Source organism: Dromiciops gliroides, chromosome 6 (assembly GCF_019393635.1).
Source record: "Dromiciops gliroides isolate mDroGli1 chromosome 6, mDroGli1.pri, whole genome shotgun sequence".
Lineage (NCBI taxonomy): Eukaryota > Metazoa > Chordata > Mammalia > Microbiotheria > Microbiotheriidae > Dromiciops > Dromiciops gliroides.
In genome coordinates this window covers 238,102,480-238,127,962 of record NC_057866.1, presented here as the reverse complement: position 1 = coordinate 238,127,962, position 25,483 = coordinate 238,102,480, and the positions used below count along the sequence as shown (strand labels likewise).

Sequence of the window (25,483 nt, the reverse complement as noted above, 5' to 3'; positions counted from 1 at the left end):
AGAATCAGGAAAGGTTCATTTAATAAATCCAAAGAATGGGAGTCTAGAAGTATCTTGCATAACAGATCATAAAAAAATCCCAGATCCCAGTATTTCAACCTTAGTATGCATTTTAACAACTAAGTATACACAAATGTACAATACTTATGGTAACTTCATCATGTGGAAGATCAAATTATGCCCAAAATGTGGCTTTGGATTTTGCAACAAGTCTTCTAGTTCTCCTTATAAAATATGTTGGCAAAGACCATAAACCTTACTCGACTACAATGAAACCCATCTCCACATTCCATGGCTTTAGGGCAATTCCAAGACTATGGGGTCATAAAAAGGCAGACCTCAAACTCCTGCAGCCAAGTAGTCATTTGAAGGATGGGAAACTGGAGACAATAACATTTGATCATGCTGTTATAGTCATCTGAAGGCTCATTAGAAAAAGTCTGCAGAGCTTCCTATTCTTACCTTAAGAATTAATTCAAGAAAGACATACTAAAGTTATACCAGGAAAAAGATGTCCAACGTCCATATGGAATGTCAATATTTTACAACAGATATAGTTTAACATTCAAGTATTGCTACAACCAAATCTCTATAAAAGAAAAATGTTTACAAACCCTAAAGAATAGAACATTTGTCTGCTACACTAAAATTCTAGTGCAACAAAAAAGTCTTGAGTCCCAGGATTTGACTGACATAGAGCCATTTTCATTAAAGAGAATTACGTGGGTTTGTAACCCACAGAAATAATAAAAAAATTATATTTCCTACAATTATGTAGACCATAAATATCAAGGCCTCTAAATAAATTTTTGTTCATTTTAATTTAAACTGAGAGGCACTGAATTGGGTGGATTAAGGGATGGTTTTAATTTGAGATCATATCAGGATACTGGAAATTATGGAATCTGGTGTTCATTGAAATTTTTCATAATAATCTGGCATAACTGATCTGTTAAAATATAATACAAAAATGAATGTTCATATAAGGGAGTAATAGAACAGCTTTATGCATGGTGGAATGTGTTAGAGTAACTCAACATAACACAAATTAATAATTTTGTGACACATTCATAAAGTCATCTATCAGACAAATAAATAAACATAGCATTTTTTACTAGACAGTATCATGGGTCATATTTAACCTGAATCACAAAGAGTTAAAAATAATTACAAGGTGCTGTCACAACCCAGCAGAGTAGAATCCACATTCTCTCCTTCCCTCCATTCTCCCCTCCCCCCCCATTCCAAAATGAACTGCATGCCCCAGTGCACAAGGCTGCAGAAGGTCACTGGAGATTGCAAAGACTTTTGTAATAGAACAGAAATAACTCGGCTGCTTTGTTGCCATATTCTCTTTTAATCAGCATGTTCGAAAACCTTTAATTAGCACTCTGGCCACGAAAGAAAAGCATTTCTAATTTGCCAGGAGAGAAGAGGGGTGAGGAACCCACATATGTACACAACGTTCTGTCATATCAGGATCACAATGTGGGACTTTTTAAATGATCAGCCCAGTAGGCTAAAAAACATTAAAAAGAAAACAAGTCACCTTGTTTTCTCCTCCTATTAACAAAAAACAATCAACGTATTTATTGATGAATCCAGCTACAGTAGAGTATCCACAAACAAGGAAGTTCCTTAATCTTGTTTTTTAGATAATGGCAGCAAAATGAAAACAATCGTGTGCAATGTTTAATACAAAATAATACTTCCGAAACAAGACTTCGTCTTCAAGTATCGTCACTTTACTCATCAAAACAATTCAATAGCAGAAAAGCTACTATGCTAAAAACAAGCACAAATCATTAAAAAATAATTTCCACATGGATAAAAATGTCCACAATTTCATCAAATTTTGAAAAGGATTTAAACTGAAAAGGTGGCATTCAAATTGATCTCCCTTGGAACACTTCATGAAAGAGGAAAGAGGGACAAGAATTGATTAAAAATTCAAACATGATTTATGGAGCTCTTTCACCAAAACAAACATTAATACGTCACATGTAATAGTTTGTAAACGACTGGGCAAGGTAAATGGTGGAGAGAGCATTGCCATTTTATGAATGAAAGAAAATAATTTAAATAAATCAAGTGAGTTGTCCAAGGTCACATAATTACTGCTGGGAGCCTGGGGGAGGAATTCAAACTCAAGTCCTTTACAAATTCATTCTTCTTTCCATTCATACAATGCTTTTCATGTATATATTTTTTGAATGGATGAATGAGGGGCAGCTAGGTGGCTCAGTGGACAGAACACCAATCCTGGAGTCAGGAAAACCTAAGTCCAAATCCCATCTCAGACACATATTAGTCATTTGACCCTGGGCAAGTCCCTTAACCCCAAATGCCTCCAAAAAAAAAAATGAATGAATGGAGGATTTAAGCCTAGTCTTAAACTAAAAAAATCAAGTAAGTCATACAACTTGTCAAATCAATTAATAGGGAGTCTAGCTACCACTAAATCTAGTATGGCAGCAATGGAGCAAAACATAGTATGTACTAAAACATTAGAATGGAATATTCTCTCAAAAATATGTAAACAAAATACGTATTTTATATATGTATGTATGTATATATATATATATACACACATATCTATATTATTAAAAAATAGCAAACAGACAATTCTCAGAAGAATGTTTGAGTTTTGGTTATTTCCCTGTTTACCATCATCTCCACCAGCAGCAGAGGATATATACTATATGAAATGAGGATCTGTTTCCCCATTTATAAAATGAGAGGGGTCAGATTTTATAAGATCTCTTTCCAACTCCAAAATTCTCTGATTCCCTAAGTGACCAACATGGAATTTTGAGGGCAGAAAGGGACCTCAGAAAAACATCTCATTCAACCAATTTCTCATTTTACAGCTGAGGAAACTGAGGCACAGAGACTGAGTCATCAAAGTCACACAGCTAATTAGTGATAAAGCTGGGGAAGAACTCAGTGTTCAGCCCACTGTCTTTCCCATCATGTAAAGTGGCACTTTCACCTCAAATAAGATGTTTGGGGGCAGCTAGGTGGCGCAGTGGATAAAGCACTGGCCCTGGATTCAGGAGTACCTGAGTTCAAATCCGGCCTCAGACACTTGACACTTACTAGCTGTGTGACCCTAGGCAAGTCACTTAACCCTCATTGCCCCACACACACACACAAAAAGATGTTTAGGGACAAAATTTGAAATTGATCACTAAAAATGGTGGCTTGGTAAGATCTGTGTACTTCTTTATCCTCATCATTCTTTCTGGATAGCTAATAACTTGCTATATGTCCATGTCATAAGAGACAAACCTTCCCCAGTACCAATGGTGGGTGTACTCAATAAATGGTTTCATTCACAGAAAGACTTCTCTCTACCAATTAAGCACCACATGATGCAATTAACATCTGTTTAAAAGCTGTAAAATTATGCTTACACTAGAGATGGTCAAAGGCATGTTGAAGTCCTTGCCACCTTGAAGTCGAAAGCCCCAAGGAGCTGGGCCAACCAAGGATACACTGTAGTTGCTCATGGCTCTTGCAGTTCAAAGTCCACTTGCAGGTAATAAAAGCACCTGTGAAGGATAATTAAAGAACTAATTAAACAGTTTATTGAAAAACCTAAGTCATCCTTAAGTAATCTACTTAAAAACAATATAATAATGTTTTGGAGTGGGGTGTGTGTGTGTGTGTGTGTGTGTGTGTGTGTGTGTGTGTGTGTAAAATGGGAGCTATATTAAACCGTCATAAATTTCCATCTAAGAAAAAGAATCCAAGAGTTTATATGTAATTACTACAGGTCTGCCAGTTTCCATAGTATGAAAATTCCACTCCAGAATATATTTCTAGACATGAACATTTTACAACTTGCTGCAATCCAATTTTATTCCATGTGGCTTCTTTTATAAAATTGTAACTGAAAGTGCTTTGCAGTCTTCTTTTAATGCATATACAAAAAGAACAAGATTCTATTTCATACTTAATTTCAGATGATCTCCCAACACCCACCCACCTCATACATTCTTTCGACTTCAGTTGGCAAGAGGCCTTCAGTTCAATATCAGTTGAATTCTGAGTTCCCCTATAAGACATGTGAGGGGTGCTACAGCCTATAAATCAGAAGGATTCAGTACCCTGCTTTTCAAATATTACATTCTTCCTAATTGCTTTCTATTAAAAAAATACAATTTTCACACTATGTGCTGCAGTCTGTTGTTTGTAGGGCTTTTGCCAACTGTCAAAAGTCTACATCAACTTTTTCCTCAAATAATAGGCAATGCTGTGCTACAATGACATTTTAGCTGGGGTCTTGGAGGGGAGGGGGAAAGAGAGAAAGTGAGAGGGAATTCAAGCCCCTGGAAAGGTTATGGGAGCAATCCAATCTACCACAAGGCTAGAAGACTGGATTCAAATACAAGCTCAGCTACTTACTACCCTGTTTATTAAGTGGACCAGTCACTTAAATCCCCTGGGCCTCAGTTTCCTCATTTGTAAGATGGGGTTTCGACTTGATGACCTTGAAGACCTTGCCAGTTCCAGGATTCTATGATTACTATAAAGCATTGCAGGTAAGATTCTAGATGATCAATACAGGAAATTAGGGGAAAATCACAACCTAGAAGATAAAATGCTTTCAAGTTCCCGTTTTAACACTATTAGTCCAAGGTTGCATTTTATTCTACAAAAACAAAGTCTGAACACTTATATGTTTTGGGAGTAGGAGGAAGGTTTAAGCCACATTGATTTTTTTTTTTTAAGCAACCATTCAAAGACATAAAAATGAGGGGGAACATGTGTGTGTGTGTTTGTGTAGTCACTTCCCTTGTAGTGATGAGACTGCTGGCCAATTTTGAGCATTTACAACATTTCAGACACCCACTTCTAAAATATTTTTCCAGGAGCTTCAGAGATCTACATTTCTGTACCCATGATATCATATTCATAATCATAATTACATGTATGAACCATTGAAGGTCCTAAAACCAAAAACTGCCTGCCTACTTCAAAGTGGTTTCTGCTTTCCATAAAGGAAAAGTGAGCACAAAATACGAGGAAATCTTGGAAGATGCCCAGCCCTGGATCAAAGCTAAACAGATGAAAATTAGGTTACAGACTACACTACTTTTTTAGCCACAGATAAATAATATTGAATTAGGGCTAAACTATGGTCAAAGAGCATAGTTTATACATCCCTGTTTATATATAGTTTATATATCCTTGTACAACTGGAAGAATTGCTGTGTACATATGAGGATATTACCCAAGTGCAAAAAAAAAAAAGCAGTAAGCAGTGATAGGCAAGTTTGTATTTCTCCCTTTCTGAAGAAGGAATTCTTTGCTGTGATTGTTAAGGAAAGGTGATAACAGAAAACACATACTGATGTCTTCCTACACCACTTAAAAAATTGACCTTGTATTTTACAGGTACAAATAGATCTAATTGGTTCCATTTCCTCTGATCTTTAGTATTCTTTGCATGAAAACTCATATAATATGAACATAAGTGTGTGCAATTAGTTAATTTGAGGTTTCTTTTCTCTTCTTCCTTCACTATTAAACATTTTGTATCAGCCATGTCAAAGAAGATATTCCTTCTACTTTCATTTTCTGTGTTTTACTGTGTATTTTAGCTCACTTTAAAATATATTTGTCTTATTATTGCTATTTCTCAGGTTATCTTATGACAGTTCCCCCCAAAACTTAACCTATCAAGCAGACAGGAAATTAAATTTTAAAATGTAAAAAATGTTGGATTTTTGTAGGTCTCTGGGTTCCTTTCTTTGGGAAGTCAAAACAATCTGCAAAGTGGTTGCAGCCGGTAAGGAACAATACATACACAGGAAGCTTAGTATCTATCCCCCACACTTCCAGAATTCCAGCTGTCTCTTAAGAAGAAGAGAAAAAAAAAAGCCTCCCACTGAACACCAGAAGGTAATGAAAATAAGCAACAACCTAAACAGAACAACTCAGCTCTACCAAAACATCTCCCAGGACAGGTTGAGAGTCGAGAAGACAGGAGGTTAGACCTGAAGGGCTAAAAGGCAACAGGCACAGGATGAAAGAGGTCGGCCAGGCAGCTTTCCATAAAACAGGCTCCCGCTTCTCCCTGTTGGCCAAATAAGGCTCAGGAGCTGGCTCTCTGAGCAGGCTGGATTTCAGACGCCTTGACAGTCAGGAAGCCTGAACCCGAGGATCAGATCGAGCGATCACACCCTAACCCTGCCCAACCCAGCTTAGCTATGAGTGTGTTTCCTGAGCATATTTCTTCCTGGTCTCTTCCCCTTTATTTTTTTCCACTTGTTAAAGACAGTCTTAAAAAGAAATGCCTTTAAAAAAAAGAAAGAAAATAAAAGAAACATCTAATATCTTATTTTTTAAAAAAGCATTTGTAGCTCTGGCTGGTGCAAAAAGCATTTATGAAATGCTAGGGACTGCGTCTGGCCCTGAGAATAGACCCGCAACTGAACGCCTCTGACCTCCAGGAGCGTACTTACTTGCTTGTGTCTTTAAAAAATTAATTAATGAGGCTTTACTTTATTGCTGGTTCAACTGGAATTGGCCCCAAACAGGTTAGCTTTTGCAAAAGAAAAGCAGTTCGGGGAGACGGGAGATGTATGTGCATGTGTATTTCAAAGGGAAGGAAATAAACAACCACCTCCCCCCACGAAGAGAAAACCCAATGAAAGTAAGGGGCAGAAAGTTGAAATGAAGGCAGTGCCCAGGGGCCAATCCCAGCGGGCGGGCTGACAGGCGGACCGGCTGGCGGAGCGGAGCGGGGGAGGCTTCTGGGGCTTTGCCCGGAGGCTCTTTCCGCTCCGGGAACACTGGGCAGGGCTGGGCTGGGCCGGGCTAAGGTGCTGCCGCCGCCGCCCGCCCGCCCGCGCTCCCGGAGCGAGCCTCCCCAGGAGCCGCCGGCCCCTCCCTCCCCTCTCCCCGGAGGCCCCCTTGCCCCCGGGGCGCGGGGAGCTGCCTCTGCCCTCCTCCCAGGGATCGCGCCATCGCCCGGCTCCCCCCCAACCCTGCAGGGCTCCCTGCGCTCTGTCCACCGCTAGCTCCGGGGAGCGGACTGGCCCCTCCTCTCGCCGAAAGCCGGAGCCGGAGCGGGGCTGAGCACCTGAGGATCGCACACGGCAGCGGGGCTTTCTCCGCCCGCTGCTCCGCCGTCCTCCCTTTTCTCTTTCCTCCTCCACTTCTAGGGCTAGTCATTGGCCAGTCCTCCCCGCGGCGGAGCTCCGGGACCCGGCGGCTGGCCTCCCGCCGCTCGCTCCCCAGCCCGCGGCGGGCTCACTCACCTACGGGCAGGAGCTGCGCTGTCTCAGGCGCGGGTCAGCGCTGACAAGTGACTGACTCCCAGGGCGTGTGAGCCAGTCTCCTAGCGGCCACTTCCGCCTCCACTTTCTCCCGCGGCTCCTCCCACGTCCCGGCCCAGGGGGGAAGTCCTCGGCACTGCTGGCTCCCAGGGCCACTCCCCTCCAGGGAGAGGGAAAGGGAGAGGGAGGTGTGTCTCCAGAATGAGGGAGGCTACCCAGGGACAGGAGCCGAGGAAACCCGCTGCGCTGGGAAAGACCCTTCCCGGGATAGAAGTGTTCTAAGGGGCACTGGACGCGCAGGCTTCCCACCTCGGAGCCCAGTGGCATATCGTCCACATCGAGCAGTCTTCTTTTTCCTCCGCAGCTCTGCTTGTCTAAGTCTTTTCTCTGAATGGCTTGTATTTGGGAAGCAAGCAAACTGGCAGAAATGGGTTTACTAAAAACGGCGATGCCGATGGCTAAGTTTTCCCCGTCGCGCAAGTTCAGGGAATCCCCTCCTGTTGTGCAGGGAATTCCGATGCGCTCATAGAACTTTGGTGCAATCAGCTTCCTTTCAATGAAGGAAAACACCGGTAATCCCATACTTCAGATGAAGGAACAGTGACAGTTCCCCTCTCCGTCCGTCCCCCCCCCCACACACACACACACTCAGAGGAATGAAATAATAGGGAGAATAATAATCTTTGACGATCGTGTCACACTATATAACTTGCAAAGTGCTTCACACTGTAAAGTTATAAGATATATTATAACTATACAGTCCCTAGGTAAAAGAAGTAGTGAGGAGGGGCAGCTAGATGGCTCAGAAGATAAAGCACCCGCCCTGGATTCAGAAGGACCTGAGCTCAAATCCGGCCTCAGACACTCGACACTTACTAGCTGTGTGACCCTGGGCAAGTCACTTAACCCTCATTGCCCCGCAAAAAAGAAAGAGGGGCGGCTAGGTGGTGCAGTGGATAAAGCACCCGCCCTGGATTCAGGAGTTCCTGAGTTCAAATCCGGCCTCAGACACTTGACACTTACTGGCTGTGTGACCCTGGGCAAGTCACTTAACCCCATTGCCCCGTAAAAAAAAAAAAAGGAAGGAAGGAAGGGGGGGAAGAAAGAAAGAAAGAAAGAAAGAAAGAAAGAAAGAAAGAAAGAAAGAAAGAAAGAAAGAAAGAAAGAGGATAAAGAGTCTTCATCGAGTCCGGCCTTTGACCCCGGGGCAAATCTCTTGATTTTCAGTCAATAATAGTCAATGAACATTTCTTAATCATTTACTGTGTGCCGGGCATTGTGCAAAGCGCTGCAGATAAAGAGGCGAAAAGCCCCTGCTTCTAGAGCTCCATGGGGTAGACAAGCAAACAAATATATTCTAACAAGCTATATATAGGTTAAGTGAGAAATAATTAAAAGAGGGAGGGCGCTAGTATGAAGAGGAATTGGGGGTGTCTTCCTGTAGACGATGGGAAGCCAATAGGCAGAGATGAAGAGGGAGAACATTTCAGGCATGGGGGACGACCCGAGAAAATGCTGGAATAACAGTATCTTGTTCTGGAACATCAAGGAAGACGGTGTCTCTGGATGAAGAGAAGAGTAAGTGGTGGGAAGGTATAATGGGGAAGAAGACTGGAAAGGAATTTTTCACCCCCTGGGGAGAAGGGAAGAAGAAGGAGTTGGTTATGAAAGGCTTTGAATGCCAGACAGAATTTTGTATTTGATCCTGGAGGTGAAAAAGATCTACTAAAATTTATTGGATAGAGAGGGCGACACCCTCCCACCTGTGCTTTGGGAAAATCACTTTGATGGCTGAATTGGAGGATTGATTAGAATGGAGAGAGAGTGGAGGGGGGCAGACCCACCAGGAGGCTGTTGCAAGAGTCGAGGCAGGAGGTGATGAAGGCCTGTAACAGAGGGGTGGCAGTGACAGAGGAGAGAAGAATATTTGAGAGATGAAATTCACCGATGTTGGCAATACTGGATATGAAGGGGTAAGAGTGAGGAGTCAAGGATAACTCCTAGATTTGGGGGTGTTTCTCAATGCTGTAAATTCCATAAAAGGTGCTAATCTGAAACAACAGAAGGAATTTCCTTATGTAAACCATGAAATAACATGTCTGGTCCCTTCCCCTATATCTATAGATAATTATATACTTTACTTTTTCTCTTAATACACAGGTATGATTTTGACATGCATTCTGGGAGGGAATGAGATCACAGATCCATCGGAGTATGGAAAGCTAACCTTAAAAGGTGCAACATATAAATCTCCTCTGTTGATTTATTTGTGAACAGCAACAATAAATTGTCTCCCCCCAGTAAAATGTAAAGCTCCCTGAGAGAAAATGCTGTTTCATTTCTGAGTATACTGAGTATCCCAGCGTTGGCACTTAATAAATGCTGTTTCACTTTTGAGTCTACAGACTACCCCAGTGTTACATCCTTATTGGATGTATCCTTGAAGTCCCAGGACAGCCCCATGAGTTAGATACTACCAGTATTACTATTTCAGAGATGAGGAGCCTGAGGCACACAGCTGGTAAGCATCTGCGGTAAGCTTGGTGGTCTCTCTTGCTGTTATACTCAAGTCAGTAATTCTGCCCTTGATCTGGATTGCTAACTTACTTTTCAGCTCCTATAAGAATATCTGTTTAGTGGTGCCCAATATCTAGCCAAAGGGCAATATGTGTCTATATGTGTGAATAAGTGTGGCTAATACCCAAACAATTTCATATATTATCAAAGTCCCTAGAGACAAAAGACCTCTGCATCACTTAAATGCTTTGAATTTCCTAACCTGTAAAATGGAAATAAAAATACTTGTACACTGTATTTCACAGAGCTGTTCTGAGAAAAGTACTTTGCAAACCTTAAAGCCATCTGTAGATAGGAGATAAAATTATATAATCTTGATGTCATTCATTCATTCATTGATGTCATCAAGCAACTATGCGCCAGACCCTTCAAGAGGGTCTGGGGGTGTAAAGACAAAACTGGAACAGTCCCTGAATTCAAGGAGCTTGCATTCGACTGAGGGGATATGAGGTGTACATAGATTAGGAAATATAAATGTGTAAAAAATAAATATAAAATAACTTCCAGGAGGAAGGCACTACCAATAAGGAGTCAGGGGAGATCAGCATAGATCGCATTTTGGGAGCTGTCACTTGAGCTGAACCTTGAAGAAAGATAGAGACCCTAAAAGATAGGGGTGAGAGGCAATGTTCAATCCCAGCTTGGGGGACAGCCTGTGCAAAGGCAGAGATAGGAGATGTCCAGTTTATCTGGGAACATAGAGTAAGCGAAACGGAGTTGGGGCGTTAAGTATGGAAGATAGATTAAAGCCATATTGTGAATGACTTTAAAAGACAGAGGAATTATACTTTATCCTACAGGCAAGAGGGAGCTACTGGTGCTTTTTGAGCAAAGGAGTAACATGCTCAGATCTGGGTTCGGGAATCCCGCTTTGGCATCAGTGTGGAGGATGGGTTGGAGAGGGTAGAAAATGGAGGCAGGAGGCTATTGCAAAAGTCCAAGTGAGAACTAGGGGGCAGCTAGGTGGTACAGTGGATAAAGCACTGGCCCTGTATTCAGGAGACGCTGAGTTCAAATGTGACCTCATACACTTGACACTTACTGGCTGTGTGACCCTGGGCAAATCACTTAACCCTCATTGCTCTGAAAGAAAAAAAAAAACCAAGTGAGAACTGATAAAGACCTGAAAGAAGGTAGTGGTTGCAATGTGAGTGATGTTGTATGTGTAGAATTGACAATTGATTGAATAGGCAGACTAAGAAAGAGTGACTTGTGGAGGATAATACTGAGGTCTGGTTCCTGGGTGATTAGAAGCGTAAGGAAAGAGCATGGCATGATAGATGGGGGCACTGGACTTGTAATCAGAAAGACCTGGATTTAGATCCTGCCTCAGATAACTAACTTGCTCACGCTCTCTCTCTCTCTCTCTCTCTCTCTCTCTCTCTCTCTCTCTCTCTCTCTGTATATATATATATATATATATATATATATATATATATATATATATACACACGCACACACACACATATATGTCCATACATATATACATATATATGTGTATGTATGTGTGCATCTCTTAACCTCCCTGTGTCTCAGTTTCCTCATCTATAAAATGAGGGTTTGGATCACAACCTTTAAGGTCCCTCTCAGCTTTAAATCCATGACACTCTGGTATGTTGACGGAAATAAAGAAGTTAGGAAGAAGTGGTAGCTTAAGGGGTAGGGGAAGAAGAAATGATGAATTCTGTCTTAGACATGTTGAGTTTAAGATGCCTTTAGGACAGACAGGCAGTGAGAAATGCCTGCTGTGCATTTGGTAATGTGGAACTCTAAAGATTCATATTTATTTTTGCCGATTTATAGACTGGGAGTCATGTGTACAGCGATGATCATTGAACATATGGGAGCAAATGAGATCACTTAGAGAAAGGTTGAATAGTGGGAGAGAAAAGAGAAACCTAGGGTGTAATCTTGAGGGATACCCTTAGTTAATGATCAGCAGGAAAGGCTCATCCAGTAAGGGAAAGCGATTTTTCTGATAAGTTAAGAGAATGTGAAGAAAGTGAAGTGAAGAGTCCTAAGACAGAAGGGAGTTTCTAAACAATAAAGGTAAAAATTCTAAAGTATGCAGACAAATGGGTAGGCTGAAGTTAATGGGCCTGCGGATGGGGTAGGACTGGGATAAATAGGCACAGAAGTATGGGAAAAGAAAAGAGAGAAGACAATTTTTGCCTCAGCATTCATTGATCCTGAAGCACAGGAACAGGTGGATTTGAACCTGGGGATTGGGCTACCATAGATAGGGCCCATAATACGGGCCCCTACCCTTTAGGGTCCTATGATGACTGAGTATAGAATGAGTGAAGAATCACTGCCTCTCACTCCCAGAGTGTCAAGATGTCCCACAGTTCCAAGTTTGTGGTGACTGAGGAAGAATAAAATATTGATTAGCTGGGCGATAGCTCAGGCTCTGTACACTTAGAGGAGACTGTGAAAAGATGAGGGAATGAAGCACATCCATATAGGGTCAACCCTCAAGGGATGAATATATAGTAGAATAAGCCACGACCCCTTACCAACCAAGCATTGCTCTAGAGAAGTCAAAGATGAAATCAGAGAGTTGTGTGATGTGAAAAGGTGAGTTGGTCATGAGGCAAGATGTAAGACAAATGATAGACAGCCCATGTGCTCCATTGTTAGCCACACAATATGCATAGATCCAGAAGAAGTTTGTGGAAGGTTGGGTGGGTAGGTGATTAGTGAGAAAGCTTACCCAGTATCTTAAGGTTCAGGATCTGAAATTCCTGAGTCCCCTTCAGAGAAGACATTCTAAGACCACTTTTCAACTCCACTCCTATTTAGTCTTGGTAAATAGGGACAATCTACTAGGCTTCTTGGGTGTGTAAGTCATTGGCATTCCCCACCATCAGTGATCACCTTTTAAGCACTCACCCTCTCTCCATCTTGTGATCACCAATCAGAGAAGAGACATTTTTGTAGTACATTGGGAGAAGCTAGGTATGTTGGTGCTAGTAACTTGAGACTTAAAAGCTTTACAAGGATACAGTGATATATGATACAGTGGGCAGAATGCTGGATTTAGTGTTGGAAAATGAGAGTTCAAATCCTTGCTTTGTTACTTAACTACCTGTGTGAAATTAGACAATTACTTAACCTCTTCTTATGGTAACAACAGAAAGAGTGTTAACTGAATTTAATTAATTAGTTAATCCTCCAGGATTAAATCCTACTTTGATGCTTACCATCTGTATGACCTTGGACAAGTCACTTATTTCTTTGCCTTAGTTTACTCACCTGTAAAATAAGAGAATTGGGTTAGAAGTCCCTTCTAGCCTTAAATTAATGATTCTATCATCTCTCTGCCTCAATTCTCTCATCTGTAAATAGGTATGTTTGACTACATAACTTCTAGATGACCTATAGCATCCCTTTCCACACTATATCTATGACACAAAACTCTTTATGTCCCCTAGTACCTAGCAGAGTGTTCGGCACAAAGGAGGGGATTAATATTTGTTGTTTGAGTGCATGTTTGTTGAACGAATTCAGTGAATCAAACTAATCACCTCTTCTTTCCATGCTCTCACCAAATAATCAAACCACAAATAAAACTAAAATAATACTTCCCAGTGGATCCCAATGATCTCACTGGTGTGGACACTCTCTCCAACAGTGCAGATGGAAAACCAGTAAACTTTTTTGAGGTCCTTAAAATTTACCATACAAATCTGGAAAAACTCAAATAACAGAAACTATTCCCTATAGACTAACTAGGTTAACAAGAAGATATTTTAAGAGTATTTTCTACCTAAAAACAATGTTTATATAAGAATGCAAATGTTTGCTCTAACATTTTATTATTTCATGCATGACTCAAAATTCTCCTGTGGCAACTACAAAAATAACAGTCATGTTTAATTACCAGAAGGAAAGGCTGTAGTGAATGTTTATAGTTGCATTCTGTAATAAGGGTTGAACTGGCCTATGAGGGGTAGGAGTGGGGAGGGGACAATCCTTGAAGCATTCACAGATATTCTTTGCCTGGTTTCAGGCTGACCAACCATGTGGAAATGTGGGAGGAACAAATTTCTAGCCATGACTGGCTATGGGGCTGATATTGTATTATGCCAAAAAGACTTCTAAATGGCTGCACAGAATGTATACAAGAGTAGGACCTACCCATCTCCTAGCCTTTTTCCCTTGGTTACTTCAAGTGAGGAGAGATATTTTTCTTTTTTTCTTCTTTCTTTTCTTTTTTTTTATGGGGCAATGAGGGTTAAGTGACTTGTCCAAGGTCACACAGCTAGTAAGTGTCAAGTGTCTGAGGCTGGATTTGAACTCAGGTCCTCCTGAATCCACGGCCAGTGCTTTATCCACTGTGCCACCTAGCTGCCCCAAGGAGAGTTATTTTGACCTGAAGGCGGATGAGGGGTAGCGGTGGTGGTGGAAGAAACAGCACAAAGTATGGCTGTCCTATCTCCCACTTACCCACCATGTGTCTGTGAACACATGGTAGCTCTGTTTCTTTTGTGCTTATCCTTTCCTTATCATAGGCTAATTGGTATTCCAATATGGGAATTACCAAGTGGCACGATGAATTCAAGAGATCCAAAGGTTCTGTGCAGGATCCCACAGGTGAATGGAGTTGGTAGTAGAATCCATCAGATACACAGTGATAGTGGCCAGTGACAGAGAAAGCACCTGCTGACAGATGTGGAAACAGTACCTGGAGGATGGTAGAAGCTTTAAGGGATTGTACCCTTTTTTTTGGTGAGGCAATTGGGGTTAAGTGACTTGCCCAGGGTCACACAGCTAGTAAGTGTCAAGGGTTTGAGTCCAGATTTAAACTCAGGTCCTCCTGAATCCAAGGCCAGTGCTCTATCCACTGTGCCACCTAGCTGCCCCGATTGTACCCTTTTTGATGGAGTGAATTGCTAATTATGGCCTCTAGAAGAGCAGGTATGCTTAAAGCCCTGAAGTAGGCCAAACCTAGAGGGACTTGCATGAAACCTCTATGAAAGGACAAAATACCTTCCAGAACCAGAAGTCAGGAGGTTACCCTTTGCCATATGTGTTCCTTGTGTATGTACCTTGCTGCCTTTATACTTCAAGTTTGAACCCACTCTCCCTCAGGAACCTTATGTGTGCAAAGAAAGAGTAAGCCTGATGTTGTAGAGGAAGAAGAGGAGGAAGAGGAAGAGGAGGAGGATTTGTGCCAATTATTATTATGTGACTGTGGAAGGTAACACCATCCTCCCAGTCCCTCAGGCTCAAAACCTAGGAGTCACCCTGGATTCTTTACTTTCTCTCACCCCGCCCCCATATTCAAACTTTTGCCAAGGCTTATTGATTTCACCTTTGCAACATCTCCTGAATATGTCCCCTTGTCTCCTCTGATACTGCCCTTGTCACTTCATGCCTTGATTACTGCAGTAGCCTGGTGGTGAATCAGCCAGCCTCAAGTCTCTCCTTGCTCCAGTCCATTCTCCATCCAGCCACTACAGTGATTTTCTTAAAACAAAAGTCTGATCATGTCACACCCCACTCAATAAACTCCAATAGCAAATACAAAATGGCTCTGTTCAGTTTCCAAAGCCCTTCATAACCTAGCCCCCTCCTTTCCACCCATAGGAGGAGAGGGTTTCAAACCCAAGTCCAAACCCAGTGTCTCCTTATACTACATCATGTTACTTACCTTATATAAGAAGTAAAAATGGGGGACTCATCAAAAAAGGAAAGTCTGACCAAAGAGGGAGAATCTGAGGGACGTTTAAAGACTAGGGAAGATGTGGATGATATAATAGAATTGTGGAGTTATAAGGAACCTCAGAGACCATCAAATCCATCCCTTTTATGTTTCAGATGAGGAAACTGAGGCTCTAGAAAATTATAATTATTAGGAGGAGTAACAACAACAACAACAACAATAATAATATTTATTTACCATTTTATGGTTTGCAAAGCACTTTACAAATATTATTTCATTTCATCCTCACAACATCCCTGGGACATTGGTACTATTATTATCCTCATTTTACAGATGTGGAAATTGAGGCAGAAAGAGTTTAAATGACTTGCCCAGGGTCACACAACTAGCAAGTGCCTGAGGCTGGATTTTAACTCAAGTCTTTCTGATTCCAGATCCTGTTATCTATTAGTTCCATCGTTTAATGGCTTCCAGGTTAAATGATTTTCTCAAGGTCACTCAAGGCACAGGCACTTTCTTTTTCTGGGGTATCTAGGGATGAATGACTCAGTCTCTCACATTAGGGCCACCATGTATTAAACTTCCCGGTAGGCCCTGTGGCTCAGGAAAGTATTTTGATCTTGTTTCATTTGTTCTTTTTAGTTCTAGGTGCAGGGAGTAGAACACTAGACTCAGGAGCTGGAATCATGGAAACATCAGAGCCTGGGATTCTAGGTTAAACTCTAGGTCTGGGAGCAAGCCCAGGGTGGGTTTGGATTCAGAACTTGATGAAACTAATACTCTGTAGGAATTGACTTAACCTGTAAACCTAATGCCTCTCCTTTCTCCAGGGAATAAGGTAGCACGTGAAGGGGATACCTCCCCAGGTATTGGAATGGGGATGTTTGTAGGTTTGTCCTTGGCATACTATTGAAGTAAATGTTCCTCAATAAAAGCTCATCTGATTGTAAAGTGGTTATATGGAACTGGGGTGCTCAGATCCCCTACATTTAGAGGAATGCAAATAATGGAACCTTGAGCCAGTGGCAGGGATAAGAGACCTTCCAACTCCTTAAGGGTACTTTAGAAGTGGGATGATGAAGTGGGAGAAAATGTCAAACACCTGATCCTCAGACAATGGGGGCCAGGCTAATTATTATTACATTTGACTTAGCCTAGAGTTGGGATTTTTTTAAATGATACTTTTGGGTTCAGAAGACTGGATCACTTTATTTCTTTGAATCTAGCTTCCTTAAGTACTAATCTACATTCTGATATCAAGGTAGTTCTTGATATTGTCTACATTTGGTATTTTTCATGAAATGCCATACATCTTTTCACACTGTATGTGCCCTGTTAGGAAGCCAAGAAGTAACTGTGAGAAACAAAAGTGAACAACTAGGGATATTCATAGGAGTGGCATTTTGTGACTTGAAAGGGTCTCTGGGAAAATCTAACCTTGGCCCACTTTAACAACTAATAGTAAATCTGTAAACTCTCTGCTGTCACTAAAAAGAGAGCAATTCTGTCAAGCCTTTCTAAAAAAAATCTATATATGTGCCTTGGGAAAAGTATTACTTTGGATGGAAATAGCTCACAATATGTACTTACAATGGAATGCATTGAGGCATGTCATTCCTAGCCAAGATGTGAGTGATGGGTTAATTTGTCATAAACTTAGTATAAATTGATTAATAAAAGAAGGTGTAGTTGGAAGGTATGGATAAAGAAGCATTTCACAAACCAGTGTTTAATTCCACTGATAGGTAACATCTACACCACTTCTAATTTCTTCTACCTGGGCAACATGCATATACCTATTGACCTTTACTTTGTTGAAATGCTCTGGGAAACTTCCCCAAAGTCAGTCACCAAAAATATTTGGCAGCTATGAGGAAAAGGAGAAGAAAATAAACATGACAAATTTTGATCTGAGAAATATGCAACTGGAATCTTTAAATATTTTCATGATCTGATTATTCCACACCACAAAATATTTTTAAAAACTATCCTTTAGCCAAAGATTAGTGCTTGCTTCTCCACAAGATTTAGCAGCATTAACAAAACACTTTTTGTTATGTCTAAATGAAGGCATCTCATCATTCTTTAAATCTAAAGCTTGCTTTGCAAAATTTTTTATTTAGGATAAAACCAAATCTCTGTATAATATCGTTAAAGTCTTTTGTAACAACTTTTGGCATTCTCAAAGACACAAAGCAACTCTTAGAAGGTCTCTGGAATTTTCTTTCACTAGCCATCTGATTCAGCCCAACTTAGCATACAAGATGCTAAAAATCATGAAAGCCTTTTCAGTCAACCTGTGTTCAGAATGACAAGGAAGGTTAGCTACATGGTCTGCCAAAACACAGGCAGAGTGAGAAGGAAGGACAAGTGAAGATTGCTAGACGAACTCGAAGTAGTCCTCAGAAAAGAAAATTCTCCTCTCCAAATACAAATTTATTTGCTTATTGTTTTTAACTTGAAATCTTTGGGAGTTGTTTCAGCCAAGAATGTACATTACTTACAGAATGAGACCAAATGAAAATTTGAAACTTAAAACATTTCAAAATTAAAATGAAACAAAAAATGTGACTTAGAATCGGCACTAATTATTCATTTCACCTTCGTTCACTTCCTTCAGGGAGGGAGAAAGATTGAGGGCAAATAAGGAGAGTTAAATTTTATCCAGCCAATGTCCAAGATTAAGGCAAAACCTGAAAAATGTAGCCAACTCTCCAGAAATGTCTTCAGGATGCCAAGCATTCAGATATTTGGAAATATCTCAAAGACTAAATGTTTCCTTTGAATCCAGATGCTAAGCATGCTGAAGATAACGCTTTAATCAAAGTACTTGTCATTGGAAAAGGAAAAATTTTCTTATTTTTGTCACGGATGACTAATATACTGGTAAAAATGATTTTCACAGAAGTTATAATTAAGATTTAAAAATGAATGATTCACTGATTTAAAAAAAAGAATATTTTTAAATGATTATTCATAGTATCAGGAGGACAGTGACTGGGGAGTACCTGCAGGAATGCAAGGCAAAAGTAGCCAACTCTGCCTACCCCTTCAGGATTATTAAGTTGCTCTTGGAACTTGTTGAAGCTGCAGAGTAATTTACATGACCCTGGTCCTAGTTGCCAGAATAGAATGGGACCTAAAAGGATTTCTTTCATGCCAACTGAAATATTAAATGAGTCTGGGGGGGAGTTTCCACTGAGGCCAAGCCACAAGTGGGAACTGGCAAAAAGAATATCTCGACCTGAGAAGCTCTCTTCTGTGACTATTGGGTACTGCTATGGATGTGAACCTCATTCCCCACCCCAAAAAAAGATGGAAAATTTACTTTTGGTATAGGGTAATCTTACAAAATAGCAATAAAACTACCTTTGAGGAAGAAGTCCTAGAAATGGGATTTCTCCAACTGGATTTTGGTATTGGTGGTAGTATTTGTCTGTGAACTTGAATGGGGGAAAAATGACTGCTTTATCCTCTGTAACCCTCTGCATTTTTAATGCACTTAAGAATACAATTCTGAAAAGGGGTACATAAACTTCACTAGATGGTCAAAGGGGTCCAGGACACACAGACAGTCTGAGAGGCCCTGAACTAAATGTCAAAGATAGCTTTAGCAGCTGACAACAGCTCGATGAAGAGGAAGATGCCTTGTAGCAGATGACAGCAACAGCTCTACAGAGAAATAGAGTGACCACATTAGGGATGGAAATGAATGATCACCGGAAAAGTGGAATGAAGCACAGCCAGTTACTGGGACATGGAGATATGAGAGGCATTCCATCTAGGACACAACCTGAGGAGGAGTGTAAGTTATCCAGGACAGTGCTTGACATGGCAATAAGTGGGAAATTGTCATCCCTTGTGTATGGGAGCTTTCCGCTTGTTATTTACTTAGCTGTTCTTTCCTAATTAAAAATTTTGCTATCTTATTTATGGTTCCTAGTCTGCTGGTGGAGAACATTGTGGATGGGAACTTGAACCATAGGCTTATAACTAATGTAAGCAAGCCACATTGAACTTGAAGGCAGTGACCTGTGCTTCAATGAATTATCAGTTGCATATGCTAGTGTACATAATTCTTTGGACTTACAAATAACTGTATGGTTTAATTTTTATCTGAAGTTTTCTTTGTATCTCACTTAACCAGAAAATTTGCCAAAATGTAGATGGTCTCCATGGGTTCATGAAGGTAACTGATAAATAGATCTATGTGTCATCAATGGAAAACTGTAACTCAATAACACTCTGGTGCTTCTGGCCCAAAGACAGTGACATATATAAATTATGAATAATAGAGTCTCAAAATAGAGACTTCTGGGACGCCAAGAGAACTTCTAGCTCTTTCACCAAGAGGGCAGATATGTCCCCTGAGGAAACATAATCCTTCTGCTTTACAGACATGGAAATATGCAGAAAAAGGACAGAGCAAAAGTCAATCTCCCATCGAAATGAAGTGTGTTGTTTTAATACAACTCGGACCAAAGTATTAAATGTTACACATAAATCCAAATATAGTGCAGCTTGGCAAAGCCTTAGCACACACTAGGGGTTAGGGAAGGGGGATATCTGATAGCATTCCTTGAGTAGTCTGAGTTACAAGTTTTGCTTGTTGTGGAGACCAATCCACTGACAATCTGGGCAGAAGAAAAAAAAAAAACACATACACACACCACCTCAAATTTCACAAAGATTTTTTTTTTAAAGATGGGCATTAAGTCTCATGGTACAATTTTAAATGAAGCAAAAAAAAATTGTCGTGAGCTTTGCTTGAGCTTGTTGAACAGGTAAGTTCGGAATGTGGTTTCTGGTTCATTTGTGTATCATTAAAATTCACATTGTGACCAAAACCAGATCCAGATTTTTATCATGCTTTACAAACTTTTAAGAGAATGAGGTCTAGCTTTGTGAGACAGCTAACTATCTGAAGATGCCCACTGCCAAAATTTGGATTTCCATTCGGGAAAGTGTCATGTGAAATAGCAATTTTCTTTCCCTATTGGTTGTTCTAATGCAATGTGTACCTCACAGCTGATTTGGGATTTCTCCTTTCAAGCATATTTAATGCAGCTTCGGGATATTATTCTTTCCCCATCAGCCCTGAGATTAGATCGAATCTTCTGTCTTCTTCTGAGATTTGTCTCTTACACAGTCATTTTATTCAATGCTTGCTGTACTTAGTGGAAAGAAGGCCCACTCCGTAGGAGTCTTGGGCAATCGTGCCTGTGATTTCATGACTTCCTCTGTTTGTTCTAAGCAGCTTCCTCTCTGACCCAATCAGAGGCCAATCTGTAAGAATTGTGTCAATCATGCTCTCTGCTGATATGAACTCCTGAAAAACAATTTTTGAGGACCAAAGGTATAAAATCAGTGCAATTTTACTCGATTTGATTGCTCACAATTGCCTTCCGTTGGTGGGAGGCAGGGTAGCATTGGAGGGGCAATATGGTGTGAAAGAGAAAGCACTGTCCTTGCAATCAGGAGATGAGTTAATGGATAGAATGCTGAACCCAGAGTCAGGAAGGCCTGGGTTCAAATCCTTCCTATCTTTGACACTAGCTTTGTGACCTTGGGCAAGTCACTTAAACTCTCTGAGACTTAGACCCTGTTACCTCTAAATCTATCATCTTGAAATCCTGTAACTACTGTCTTAGATACCTTCTTTTTGTTCATAGTACAGTAGAAGGGGCAGCTAGGTGGTGCTACTGGTCTTGAAGTTGGGAGGACCCAAGTTCAAATCTCACCTCAGACACTTGCTAGCTGTGTGACCTTGGGCAAGTCACTTAATCCCAATTGCTTTAAACATCTGGGGCCATCTCCAGTCATCTTGATATCTATCTTGCCACTGGACTCAGTTGGCTCTGGAGGAGAGAGTGAGGCTGGTGACTTTGCACAGCCCTCCCTCACTTAAATCCAATTCAGTTCAAGTCATGGGATCACCTCCTGATGTCACGGTCCTCTTTGAGAATGAAGGAAAAACAAGTGCAGTGGAAAGAGCACTGGCTCCATCTTACTGGAGTCAGAGGACTGGAGTTCATAATCTATCATTGATACCTCATGACCTCAGACAAGGGTCTTTATCTCCTTAGGCCTCAGTGTCTTCACTTGTGAAATCTGGGGGTTGAACTGGATGGCATCTCAAACTCCATGCTCCTATGAACTTAGTTAAATCATCTAACCTCTCAGTGTTAAAAATGAATATTGGGGCAGCTAGATGGCACAGTGGATAAGCACCGGCCCTGGATTCAGGAGTACCTGAGTTCAAATCCGGCCTCAGACACTTACTAGCTGTGTGACCCTGGGCAAGTCACTTAACCCCAATTGCCTCACCAAAAATAAAAATAAATAAAAATAAAAAAATAATAATAATAATAATAATAAAAATTAAAAAAAAAACCTGAATCGTGTCTGGTCCCTCTGACCATCACTCCCCCACACGCCTAGGCCATGTAGTAAGTTTGTAAGTAACTGGTATAATAAAGTGGCAAAAGAAGGAAGCAGGATTGCAAAGGGGAGCCTAGAAGTCACACACAGGAGGTCCCAAAGATCAAAGGAACATCCTAGTAATATGTGCTCAATTAGGGGATCCCATCTAGGCTTTGCCATCTGGACCCATTGGTCCCACAAAATGTATATTTTAGACGAATATCAGACCTTTTCAATAAAGACCAGCAGATCACCAAATGGTGCTGATAATAATTTTGAGATGATGTGGCCGTGTCAACTTTAAATCTTTACTGACAACATTGAAATGATTTTGAAAGGCTAATGAACTAATTCCAAGGTGGCACAGATAACAGTCTGTTCACCCCATACCCTATAAAAACGAGACTTCAGATTCCCGCTCCCCTCCACCAACCAGACCACTCTTTAATCTCCATTGGGCCCATGCTGCCAAGTGTTCCCAACTCTAATCCATTGTGAGTTACTCTTTGTGCCTCCTCCCCATCACTGCCTGCCTTCCTTTCCCACCCCAATGCCTCTGTACCCCTTTTACCACTTCTGTTTGTATTTTCTGTTATTTTTTCCTATACCCCCAGTGCCTTATTAAAATGTGATCACAGGATTATTCCCCTTTGCCATTGTGGCCTTTCCTGGTAACTACACAAAGAACTGGGCATGCCTGCCCCATTTCATAATTTCATAAATTATCAACTCAATTGGTATTTCAAGCAGGGTTGTACTAGTGTTGGCCATCTAATTAGCCAAGCAGGTCAAACTATTTGGAATTTTAGCTTTAGAGTTTTAATTCCCTCATCTGTAAAATGAGCTACCTTACAAGGCTGGTGTGAGGAAAACGATTTGGAATCTTTAAAGTTCCATAAAATGTGAGTAATTATTATTACTGATCAGCTAAAACTCATTGTGGGGCACTGAGAAACAGGGGTAATTTTTTCCTGAAACTTCTAGATATTCAAATGCTCACTGAAATCAGAAATTGGACTATTTTAGCTTCCTGAGCTGTAGCAATTAGGATTAGCTAACACCAAATTAGCTTCATACGTCAGCTGAATCTTCCTTGACTTTAGCTTCCATGACTACCACTCTCCTGATTCTCCCTTTACCTCCCTAAATGCTGTTCTTTGCCCTTTACCTACTTCTGGTTCATCCTCCTCCCACCCTGGTAAGTATGGGTGGGTTAAGTCAGAGAGGAAACCACTTAGAACAAAGAAAGGAAGTCATGGAATCCTTGGCTCTGCTGGTTAAAGTGGGCCCTTTTTTTTTTTTTCCACAGAAGAAAACCAGGGTATGAAATCTTAACTCTCAAACTCTGTCTTCAGCCTTAAGTACATAATTTCTTCCTTTCTGATCGAGAGTAATGGCTCCCTATAAAGCCAGATGAGTGTAAATATTGGCAATCTATAAGCAAAGAACTTATATGCGCCTCTAGAAAGAACATTTTCTGTGCTTATGTCTTTTTTCATTACAATTCTACCCAATTACAGGAAAAAGTTCTCCCATCAATTGTTTCAAACTTTTGCACTTTGATCCCCCCCAGTTGCTACTCAATTGGGATTTTGTGGCTATGGAGTTAATCCAATAGTTGATATACTTTTTCCCCTCTGGGCTCTATATATCACCCATTAAAAGGGGCAGCAGGATTTCCATGACTTCAGAAAAGTTATGAACACTTTTTTTTCTTTATTTTGCCTACAAGAGCCAAGGGAAACAAGAGAGGTGATAAGAGAGAACAGAGTGTTAAGTAGGAAGGAGACTAAGGCAGCTGGGACCAGGAGAGAGACAGTGTTAGTCTGTCATGTACAATAGTTTGCAGAGCTTCCCTGGAGAAGTTGGCACATATGCCATGTGGGGGAAACAGTTTAAAAATTAAAGTGCTATCTGCTATTTTTTAAAAAAAGGCATATTGAAGACCCAGTGCTCTTTTGAGAGGCATTCTTCATTTTGGGGAAGACTGCTTTCTTTCACTATTCTGGTATTTGGTATTTGACTGGCAAATATATGTTTTTCTTATTTTTGATACATTTGAGGTCTTTTTTTAGTTCCAGTGTCCTTATCTGACAGGACCAACAGTTAAGCAAAGAACACATTAAATGAATGTTTGAAGTTGTCAAAAATACTATATAAATACAATGCCATGTCACTATGATGCAATTTGGGACTCATGGCATGTAGGATGCTTAATGAGACTTGTTAAGTACTTTAGTAACTATGTGGAAAGTGCACTACAGGTTCTGACATCAGAGGACTTGGATTCAGATTTCACATCTGACATTTACTGCCTGTGTGGCTTTGGACAAGTCACTTGACCTCCCTGGCTTTCAGTTTCCACATCAGTAATATGAGAGGGGCTGGCCTATGAGATCTATTCCAGCTGCAGATCTATAATTACCCTTCAACAATACTCAGTTCAGACCTTTATGTTGAAGTCTGCTAAATAATGAAGAATATTAAAGCGCTGTTGTGCAATTTGCAAACTGTTAATAGTAGCTAGCCTTTATCCATACTCTTTAACCTAGAAGTTCTGTTGTTAGATATATACTTCAAGGAGGGCAATAATTAAAAAGACTTTTATAGCAACACTTTTTGTAGTGGCAAAGAACTGGAAATAAAAAGTATCTGCACATGGATTAGGGAACAGCTAAACAAGTTGGGGTACATGAATGCAATGTAATATTACTGTGCTGTGAGGACCAAAGACCATAATGATTACAGACAAGCATGGGAAGACTTAGATGAAATGATGCAAAGTGATATAAGAAGAACCCCCCAAAAAATATACCCACTCTCTCCAGTAATGGATATGAAAAGAAAAACCACAAAGCAATTGAAACTAGAAGCTGTGAAGTCATAATAACCAAATTTGGACATGAAAAAGAGATATGAGAAGCACATCTTTATAGAATTAGGGGATTGTGAGTGTGGGGTACTACATATAGCCTCAAAATTATTTGATGTGTTGGGAGATTTTGGTGAACTGTTCCCCCCCTTTTATTTTTTGTTATAGGGGATAGATCTCTGGGAATGATACAGTGGGATATTTAAGTAATATAAAAATAAAAAGTTTTCAATAAAATGTTTATTTTTAATATGGTTATATTCCCATTGGGTAATTCTTTTAGCATTTGGGGCAGTCAAAATCACTCAAAGGCTAAATTGCCTATACCTTTTGATGGTGAAAGAAAACTAGATTTAGGGATAGCCTGAGACTGGGAAACATCAAGTGGCTTTTCATTTTTAACACTAGGTCTTTCATGTGATAAGATTTTTCAGAATGAAGAAAAAGTTAAACAGTGATCCACCATTCATTACATTCATTAAGCGATAAGGGATACAACATAGAATTCAATATGGGAACACGTCAGCATACTTTTCAATTCCCTCTCAGTTTTGAGCCTTCCTTTGAGGGCAGCCCCAGAATTAAATCTAGGTAGAGAGCACAGGTGAGTGCTCTGTGTATTGAGCTCCCAAAGCAGGAAAAATCACAAGTTAC

General features: G+C 40.6%; 1 protein-coding gene and 1 long non-coding RNA gene across 9 annotated transcripts in view; one reads left to right on the top strand and one right to left on the bottom strand.

Moving 5' to 3' along the window:
• Positions 1 to 7,403, bottom strand: part of PDLIM5 (PDZ and LIM domain 5) — a 214,671-nt gene extending 207,268 nt beyond the window's left edge. For all 8 annotated transcript variants that reach the window (XM_043971436.1, XM_043971437.1, XM_043971438.1 and 5 more), the window contains exons 1-2: positions 7,272 to 7,403; positions 3,417 to 3,554 (exon numbers count right to left, since the gene is read on the bottom strand). In XM_043971436.1, the coding sequence (XP_043827371.1) occupies positions 3,417 to 3,512 (96 nt within the window). In that variant the 5' untranslated portion in view covers positions 3,513 to 3,554; positions 7,272 to 7,403. The remainder of the gene's footprint in view (positions 1 to 3,416; positions 3,555 to 7,271) is intronic.
• Positions 7,404 to 8,565: 1,162 nt separating this feature from the next.
• On the top strand, positions 8,566 to 9,601 carry LOC122732835. The gene is made up of 2 exons (XR_006353652.1): positions 8,566 to 8,867; positions 9,450 to 9,601. It is a non-coding gene; the product is annotated as an uncharacterized LOC122732835 (long non-coding RNA).
• The last annotated feature ends 15,882 nt before the right edge of the window (positions 9,602 to 25,483 follow it).